This window comes from Adiantum capillus-veneris, chromosome 13 (genome assembly GCF_014529385.1).
Source record: "Adiantum capillus-veneris isolate H3 chromosome 13, ASM1452938v2, whole genome shotgun sequence".
NCBI classification, from domain to species: Eukaryota; Viridiplantae; Streptophyta; class Polypodiopsida; order Polypodiales; family Pteridaceae; genus Adiantum; species Adiantum capillus-veneris.
This window is the reverse complement of record NC_140943.1, coordinates 68,871,902-68,882,052: the sequence shown is the minus strand read 5'-3', so window position 1 is coordinate 68,882,052 and position 10,151 is coordinate 68,871,902. Positions and strand designations below refer to the sequence as shown.

General features: G+C 39.4%; 1 protein-coding gene across 1 annotated transcript; it reads right to left on the bottom strand.

The window, feature by feature from the left end:
- Nucleotides 1-5,852: 5,852 nt before the first annotated feature.
- Nucleotides 5,853-8,826, bottom strand: LOC147444212 (protein trichome birefringence-like 19). The gene is made up of 3 exons (XM_086527805.1): nucleotides 8,181-8,826; nucleotides 7,299-7,576; nucleotides 5,853-7,057 (listed from the first exon to the last, which is right to left on the bottom strand). The coding sequence occupies exons 1-3, from the start codon at nucleotides 8,602-8,604 to the stop codon at nucleotides 6,308-6,310; spliced, it is 1,452 nt and encodes a 483-aa protein (XP_086383931.1). The 5' UTR covers nucleotides 8,605-8,826; the 3' UTR covers nucleotides 5,853-6,307.
- Between the last annotated feature and the right edge of the window lie 1,325 nt (nucleotides 8,827-10,151).

Sequence of the window (10,151 nt, the reverse complement as noted above, 5' to 3'; positions counted from 1 at the left end):
GGTGCTGCTACTTAGAAATCTACAAAAACTATGTTCGTTTTGTCTTTTACTTCACCTTCACATAGGAAGGGCCATTCAAGAAGATGCTACCTTTGGAGACTAAAAGAGGTGATATTACCAACAATGAGCATCGAAGAACAAAGAAATTTCAAAATCCAACGACACCTATCACAGAAGCATATGTGTAAATGTATGTTAGAGAAGGTCATTGATCAGCTGGGGAAGGGTGGCTCAATTGCAGTGACGACCATGGTGATTAATGGTGCTAGTATATATATTGAAAATGTAAGTGATAGTAGAGCAGTCCTATATAGAGTTGGGTTTGCCACAAAGGTTACCGTTGATCATGATTCTGTGTTCGAAAAGGATAGTACAGACTGCCTTATACCCGGTAAACCCCCCCGCCCCCCCTCTTCTATAACCTTTGGAGGTTTGTCTAATTACCCACTCTCAAAAAAAATTCTCTCTCTCTTTCTCGCTGTAGTGCTCATTCACTCTTACAACAAGTTCCACCGCAATGATCAACATGCGTACAAAAAGTGATTGTTTGTCAAACATATCAAAGAGAATGTCATTGACTCTCTTGAATAATTCATCATATGCATTTACGTTGCTCTTCTTCATGACGACAGAAAATTGTAGAGCACGGTACTAAACTGTATCAAAAAATTGTATTCCTTTGTAGTAGTTATTGTAATTTTGACTTGGCATTGAAGCCCTCCCAAGAAGCATCATGGATATTGTCCTAAAATCTCCGACCTTATAAAATCTCACATGCTTAACACGCTCAATGCTGAACCTCCTAGCACTTGAGATACTCAAGAGATACTCATCATGCAAAAAATAATTCCAAGAGGTTTGGGATTCTCTTAGTTTTCTCCCTGATACACTTTTTCTAGTCATTCGGAGTTACAACGATACAAGAGTTGCTCCAAAAGATCTACTGAGAAACTCCTTACTATTGGTTTTTGGATAATGTATTTGTTACTGGTCTTTCTTGTTGCAAAAGGTAGTCTCAAATTGATAAATGTAAATTTTTTCTGGCTTTAGGCTAAGATGAGACAAACAATCCTTGTACAGTGCTAATAGGTCATTTTATGATGTTTGCGATTGTCTCTTACAAGTAAAACCATGATCTATCTCATACAAATAGCCTGAATTACCCAAATATGTAAAATCTGTAAACTTTGAAGAGAAAGGGTGCCCATCAAATTGATTTTTAAGGACTCTTGGAATGGTGAGTCCAACATTTATGTTCCTCTTGACCTACGGAATATAAAGATAGGTGGTGTTGCCAAAAGTGGGTGCAATTCACATCAGTTAAGCTCTAGAATTTAGAGACTTATTATTTTTAAAACTATCCTAACAGTTAGTCATCATACATCTAAGCATTTCATCATAAGCTCAAATCAGCTTCATGCTTTGATTATCACTCTTACGACCTTTTACTAAGAACATGTATGTATTTGTAAACTTAAATTTAGAGTACTTACATTCGTTCTTCATGTACAATTATTGATTTAATACCGCTTTGATGCAAGACCAATATCCACTGATTACACTAGCCTTCCAAACCATTCTACAAATTTGTATATCACCTTCACTATCCACTCGTCTATACTCAAATTTGACTTTCATTATTTTCCATTCTCTTTCAGTGGAAAACAACCCCACTTTTGCATCAATTTTATCATTAACGGCTTTTAAAATGTTAATGTATTTAGTGTGCGGTTAAATTATTCTAACATTTAACAAAAATTAATTTTAGTGCTTTGTCTTTGAAAAACACTTTTGTAAATAAAGCTTAGTACAATGCTATCATATCAAAGATCTTCCAGGTATGAAATGTTTCAATGCACTTTGATAATATATAAATAGCAAGATCATTTCAATTATCTCTACTGATAAGTAAACTCTCTCTCTCTCTCTCTCTCTCTCTCTCTCTCTCTATGTATATTTAGACCTGAATACCACATATATAAGACACCACCCTACTGCTTATTCTACCTCCTTATCTTAAGATCTCCAGATTCTCCACCACCGGTTACAACAACTTCTTATACGATAATCCCCCACGATTAGATAAATTAATGCTCACTCTGTTAATTTTTTTTAAAGTGACTCTCTTTGTAGATATTTCCACGAGGCTATACCCAAGCAATTTTGCAACAATCAAAAATAGTGCTAGACACTTTTAGAAGACATAGCTCCTTTACTTGTCTACATGGTGTTATAAGCTGTAAATTCAATTATCTCTAACTTGATGGCATTGTACTTACATTGATTGGAATATCTAGTGAGATAACTTATCATACAACCATTTACATCAGCCCAGTTGATTTGGGATGATTGACAACGTTTGGTACATACTTCAACATTCCAATCTACTCAAATTTGGTACCAAAACAGGTAATGAATATTTCATTTTTTAATGCCTTGTCTAGTCCATTGGTCACTTGCACACAGATTTGTCGATTTACGCAGTGTGTAAGTGCTCATCCTGGTGTAGATCCATCAATTTAGGCAACACCAGGTCTACGTGCAGATCCGCCAGTTTACATAGCACGAGTGCAAATTCGCCGATTTAGGCAGCACACAAACAAACTGTAGATTCACTATTTTAAATAATATTAAGTGCAGATCCGTCGGTTTAGGCAACACAAATGCAGATTCACCGATTTAGGCAGCACAAAACTAAATGTAGATCCACCGGTTTACGTAGCATTAGTGCATATTCTCCGATTTAAGCAACACATCTTATTAGTGTAATTTCGTTGATTCACGCAACACCGATCACAAAAGCATGCTGTAGTGGTTGACCACCACTATCCTTAGTATGATTTTGTTACGGCCCGGGTATAACATACAAGATATTTGGATTTGGATTTGGAATTAAAATTGGATGGTATATGATGATTTTTTGTCGTGACAATGTTTGAAATTAGACTTGGAATTTATAAAGATTGATTACTGAATGATCAGTGTGACTAATGATATCCTCATTCATCAGGGTATTACATATATTGTTTGTTCTAGTGCTATGGGATACTAGAATATGCAGTATGTGGATGACGGTAGACATAAATTTTAGAAAAAGTTTAAGTTCATGAATTTTTCTTTCAATATATGATATTTTGACAGAAAATGCTAACTGTTGTTTTTTGACAAGTATGATTTGCAGGTTCTTAACTTAACAACTGATGAGGACAGTTACTTTCTAACAGAGAGGCATGTAATGGAAATCAATAATTATCTATTTAATGTAGTTGACAAGTGGAAAAAGCATTAGCAGTTAATGAACTATGCTAAAGGATACTACATTTTATGTACATTTTATTATTCAAGTGGTCTTTATGAGCTATGAACATTATTATGTCCGGTCGGGCAGTCTGTACCCATTTTAAGCATTCAAGAAATCTATAAATAAATACGTGCAAGAAGAAAATGCTCACTCTTGCACAGGGGGAGATTGCACCCAATGTCTGTGCTATTCTTCTCTCCTCTCCTCTATTTTCTCTCGTCGTGCCGATGTAGCACTCCACTCTAGGAAATGCATCTGCACGTGCTTTCTCTCTTTCTCTCGCTCTCTGTCTCTCTCCGTTTGTGTGTAGCTTCGATTATATGCCGTGGGATTAGCCAAGTATGCAGATTTGTTGTTTTATGTAGTGAAGTATGTTGTTTTCAGTATTTTCCAGGGCCTTCTACGCTCCCGTCTATAGCAATACTAACCCTTACACTTATAGCCACTTGACCATGTTGGATTTCAAGTGGGAGATTTTTAGAGTTCAGGCTAACTGACCCGCCACCCATCTCTAACTCACCAATCCTTTATTTCTCTTATACAAAAGTAATAAAGAGACACACACAAGAGGATTCTTCTTGGTGCTATGTTTCCCCCAACAGTGTCTTCACTCCTCTTCTTCTTACCTCTTCTTGCACGCACGTGCACAAAGATTCCTCTCCACATTGGCTTCAACTATGTTGTGTGTGTGTGTGTGTGAGAGAGAGAGAGAGAGAGAGGGGACAAGGATTTCCAATAATAGAACGAGGGGAGTCAAATCCATCTATGTGTTGTGTGTGTGTGTGTGTGTGTGTGTGTGAGAGAGAGAGAGAGAGAGAGAGAGAGAGAGAGAGAGAGAGAGAGAGAGAGAGTCGCATCTCCAAAGGTTCAATTCTTTAGACTTTTTAAAAAACAACCGCACCTACTTGTTGTTATGGTAATTCATGTCCCTTTCACTATTTTCACTTTCTTCTCTAGAATGGCCAATTCTATTGGGAGAAAAAGTAGATTAAACATTAAATTTAGTGACAATATCTACCAATAAATATCAATCACATAGTAGATCAATTTCTCACCTATTGAATATTTGAGATGGATATAAAATAAATCAAATCATGTTGTCATAACAAGCTCTTACATTGCGAAGAGATCTTTAAGAAAACAAAGAAATCCGGGTCTATCTCATTGACATGGATATAAGTAGTAGTGCTAGGACTTTACTTCATAGGTGACTTCTTCCCAAAGGGCAAATGATGACATCCAATATTCCACTACAGTTAGCAAAATGTTATTATTCCTTTATTGATGCATAAAATTAGATGTAAGAGAGAGAGCCTTGGTGAACACCTTGTAGCTAACAGTGCAAGCATAGTTAGAGGCCTCTCTTGCCATCTCCTCTAGTGTAGCAATGTAGTTAGTGTAGTATCAATGGAGGATGAAACCACTTTGTTTTTGTAGTTTTCATGTTAAAAACATCCATTTTCAACCTCTATCCATGAAAGCATTGGAAGATATGTCACATATGTGGCATTTGACTATCTATCCACATTCTAGTACAAGAAGTCATGTTCATAAAGGTCTAGTGATCAAATGCTCAAAACCAACATATTTGGGTCAAATGTGGATAACACAATCTCATCTTTACCAATCTTAAGCATACACAACATTTTGAATTGACATCCGGAAGGTTTTCTCATGGCGAGTCCTGAAACTTGAACGAGAAAATTGCGTTTCTTCCTTTTTTTAATGAAAAGAGACTTGCTATTGCAAATAAAGAAAGTAAACCTGAATCTACAAAGAAATAACCCTTGAGAATGAAAAACTATGACAAACTTTTTGCAAATTTGCAAAAGTTGTTGGAACACATGAACTTTACCTATGTTCTAGTTCTCATTCTTTTTGTAAAGCTTGCTTTGTTTTGAAGAAAACCATCTTAAAGGTTAGGGATTTCGTTGAAGGTTCTAAATTTGGACAATATACCTTGGTGCTAGGATAATAATTTTTAGTAGAAAAGGAGAGAGTATCTAGATAATATACCTCCTTATAGCTAGGTAGTTTTAATCTAGAGGACCATGCTCTTCAAAGCTTGTTGCATTTAGTTCTCTTGTTGTTAATAAAGAGTAAAGGTTCTTCACTAGAGAGAGAGAGAGAGAGAGAGAGAGAGAGAGAGAGAGAGAGAGAGAGAGAGAGAGTGAGTTTTAACAGTAGGAAGCTATCCCAAGAGACCTTAAAGATCTAGCCGACGAGGAGTTGAACTCAAGACCTGTTATTCAAGAGGGAAATGGCATAACCAATCTACCACACTTGGGTGATAGAAAGGTTATACCATTTTCCTCTTTTTATTAGCACACACACCCACACCCACCCACACACAGACACCCGAGAAGAAGAGAGTTTTAACGTCGTAGGAAACTATCCCAAGAGACCTTAAAGATCTAGCTGACGAGGAGTTGATTGAGAGAGAGAGAGAGAGAGAGAGAGAGAGAGAGAGAGAGAGAGAGAGAGAGAGAGAGAGTATGTGACTTTCCATATCATCTCAATGTGTTGAAAATGAACCAACCAATCTCAAAGTTCTCTTTTGCTTCTTTTAAGAAAATTCTGAGTGTGATTTCTTTCTAAGCTCTCAACATCTTAGAAACAGGAGGCATTCTACTAAGGTTCCACACAACTCTTCTACCAAGATTCCTATAGCATGTTGGCAGCTATGGACGGCTAGAATCTTGTCGTCATCTTTCTTCAAACAAAAAAAACACATGCTACATGACTATAAGCAATTGATTGCAAGTCATAAGAGTGCTACACATTGTTGTGGAGATGGCTCTCTGGAGGATAAACAAGTTTTGCTATCCGTCGGTATGTTGGCAAGCCTCCAGGGTGCATATATCTCCAAATTGAATATGCTATTGGCTACAAGAATGATTGGTTAGGACAAAGGTTTCTGTGGGAGACAACACTTGGGAGTTGGCAATTGGCAGTTCAAGGTATATTTATAGGCAAGGTCCCAACCAAAATTGCTCCCTTTTTTTCCTACATATGCCTCAACATCTCTAGGAGCATTGCACTCCAAGTGTCGATCGCTCCAGGTAAGCACCAATGCAGACAATCTTGTGGTAAATCGGTTCTAGTTGCACCAAGACTTCTGTATGGCCCGGGATGTCCATCCGCTCTTAGGACCGAAGCATGTATGGTGTCAACAATCTTAAAGGTCGAACATGGCTTGCTTAGCCTCAATGCTCTTCCAAACTCTTTCACTTGTATATTGTACATCTCCAATGTGACCCCACCTAATGTAGCATTGTGTGTTGGTGCGGTTCTCACACAATTGCCTCCCTCATGCCACTGCCCATTCTCGAAGTGGGCCGGCGTAAATGTGCGAAAAAACACTACCCCATTATAGCTTGAAGAAATAAGATAATCATACACTGTTTGCAATGCTGTTTGTAAACCATAGTAGAATCCTATCTGAGTGAAGTTTGTTCCTGGTAAATAATGGCATCCTATAATCTCATTGTTCATGAAGTAAATGGAAGGCTTCATAAACCAATGGCCTCCAGAGAGCACCACATAGTCGTACTTGTGAATTGCTGAAGCCCAATTTTTGTCTACCACATCCAAGTGCAACTTTTGGGTGTTTGGAGGGAGTCCCTCCACATCATCCTCTGTCCATCGGACCAAAAAGGGGGACCAAAATACCGCCAATGTAAAGTTGTACAAAGGGAAAAACCAACGCACAAATAAGTCCCTATCGTCCCTATAGAGATGCTCAGGAGACTCAACCTGAAGCAATACAAACATTTTGAGAAAAAAAAAAAAGACATTTGTAAGGCCCAAAAATCACTATTGACCTTAGTACTGATTAGTCCAATGTGAATATAACCACCAAAATGTTGTATATACTTTTAATGCTTAAATGAAAGTATATAACATACTTTCATTTAAGTCAAATGTTGATTCAGTCAAATGTGAATATAACCACCATCCAAAACTATGTCATATACACTTTCAATGCCATCCATACCTGAGAAAGGAAGCATAGAATTGATTGGAAATGATTGCGAGATATCGAGTCTCCTACAAAAGCCCATGCTTTGCCCTGAACCAACTTGAGGAATTCCTCGGCATCAAAAAGTGGCAAGTCACAATCATGGGGCTTCCATTTCCATTGCAAATATTGGAGGTCCGGTCTCCCATTCTTTAAGCAATCCTGATGTCCTTGAATGAACTGGCAAGTTGCATTGGTGTATGCAGGCGGTGAATGATGCGGAATCCACTTGCCTTTCCATATGTTGCAACCACCTGAATCATTACAGCTGGTTGATCACATGTATGCCTATTCAAGAGCAAACTTATACAGATTGGAATCTCCGAGAGCATCCAAAAGTCACCTTGCAACTCGACAAGGCGCCCATAGTTATGGGCAATGTTCTGAAGCTCCTGAACTTTCATAATTATTGATATAACGACCCAAAACTCGAAACCTTACCGTGCCCGATTTCTATTGGTCTGATCCAAATAAACACGAAACACAGTGCAAGGCCATGTGGCATGGATATTGAAGTCGCAAATCCGAAGCAAGGACTTGGAAAAGAAAGATATTGGAGTGGTCTGCTATAATTAATCAAAGTGAGAAACCCTTAACCTCATTTAAAGAGACTAACAGCCCATTGACTTGCTTTAGTTAACAAGAAAGGAAGCTTGTTAGATACAGTGACAAATCTAATGAAGCTCTATTCATCATACGGGTTGAGCTCTCTAAGGAAAACCTGAGAACAATGCACAATCACATGAAGAAGTTTGCGTACACACTACTATTGTAACCGCCCATTAGAATGCTGATGATGCACATTGCAAGAAAAATACATCAATGAACATAAAGTGCAATGCCGCGTAACCTGCTTACCTACAGAGAAATCAATGACTTGGATGGGATCATCAATGCCAATTTGTTCCTGTCGCAGACCATCCGAATTAGTATTCACTTCATCCTTTTTTAATTTCTCGGTAGAATCCTCCTCTGTCTGCTCATGGCAATCATGTTGCTTTTCTTCTTCTTCTTCCTTGAGCACTGTCTCCTTTTGTGCTATGTGATCTTCATTCGGTGGTGATCGTTGCTCTCTCTGCTCTTCACCATTTGCAACTCCGGAAATCTTCGGTAAAGGAGGGGCCATTGATATCAATGGCAACAAGGGAAGTTCTGTATATACCGCTGTGAGTAATAAGGTGATGTGGGAGATGTAGAGGCGGGCCAAGACGAAGGGTAGGACAACCATGATCATGAGAATGAGAACGACGGCCCTCTGCGTCAACAGCTTGGAGCTTTCCATGTCCAAGGGCGGCCTGGATTCATGCGGGGAGCCGCGACTACCCGCATTCTTGCTTGAGGCCACGACCTTAGCTGGCTCAAATCGCCATGACTGCGGCACTCATGGCCGTCTAATTAGCTCGATTATTCTGCAGACGAAGAATGTGTGTGTGTGTGTGTGTGTGTGTGTGTGTGAGAGAGAGAGAGAGAGAGAGAGAGAGAGAGAGAGAGCAGTCGCCCGCAACGTGACTACGAGTGGCCATCTATTCACTCGCACTTTGCTAGCAGTCCAAAACATTTTGAACATAGCAGCCAACCTGCTGCCTCTCTTCAAAAACAAGTTGAGACGACTCACGACCTCGCGACAAAGTGACACAAGGCAACGACGAGCAATACACGGGTGAACATGGGCACGTTGATAGTAATAATAGGAGCTTATGCGACCTGCCGGAGGCGGGTCGTGCTCGCTCTTACCACCTGGTCAATCCTATACACTTTCTTAAGCTCACTCATGTGAGCATTTGTGTACATACCTAAGTGTGTGTATACGCATCTGTTGAAAACAACTCTCTCTTCTTGATCTCACCTTGTTAGAGAGCGTATGTGATTGCATCTGAAGAGACACCCTTGCTTCGCATCCGCTAAAAAATGCCTAGAGCTCCTTGGCCCTGCCAAAGTTGGGCATATCTTGCAATCAATGCATTCCAAGAGACGACATCCCGGGAACAGGAAGCTCCTCAAGCACTTTTTGTATTTTATAAAGTGCACCACATTTGGCATACATGTCAACCAAGGCAGTGCCAAGCATGGTGTTCTCTTTCAACAACCCCTGACTAACAATATCATCGTGAATTTTTTGCCCATATCAGCACCTTCTGTAATGCCACATGCCTTCAAGGTGTAAGTGTACGTGATTGCATTTGAAGAGATGCTCTCTCTCTACATCTGCAGGAAACAACTCTCTCTCTTCCTGACCCTGACCCTGACCCTATTGTGGACATATCCTGCAATCAATTCACTGCATGAGACAACATTGCATATGGAGAGACACCATCGCTTCGCATCCGATGAAAACAACCCAAAACATATGTAATTGCATTTGGAGAGACACCCTTGCTTCCAATCCATTGAAAACAACCTGAAGCTTCTTGGCCCTACCCAATTTGGGCATATCTCGCAATCAGTATGTTCCAAGAGATGACATCCCCGACATGAAGCTCCTTAAGTACGTTTTGTGCTTTATGAAGTGCACCACATTTGACCAAGGCAATAAGCACGAATTTTTCTTTCAACAACCACTGACTAACAATATCTTCATGAAAATTTTTTCCCATGTCAGCATCTTGTGTAATGCCACATGCCTTCAAGGTGCAAGTGTACATGATTGAATTTGGAGAGATTCCCCCTCTCTGCATCTGTTGAAAACAGCTCTCTGTCTTCCTAGTATGACCCTATTGGACATAATCCTGCAATCAATGCACTCCTTGAGACAACATTGCATTTGGGGAGACTTCCCTACTTTGCATCAACTGAAAATAGCGTAGAGCACATGTGATTGGATTGCATCTA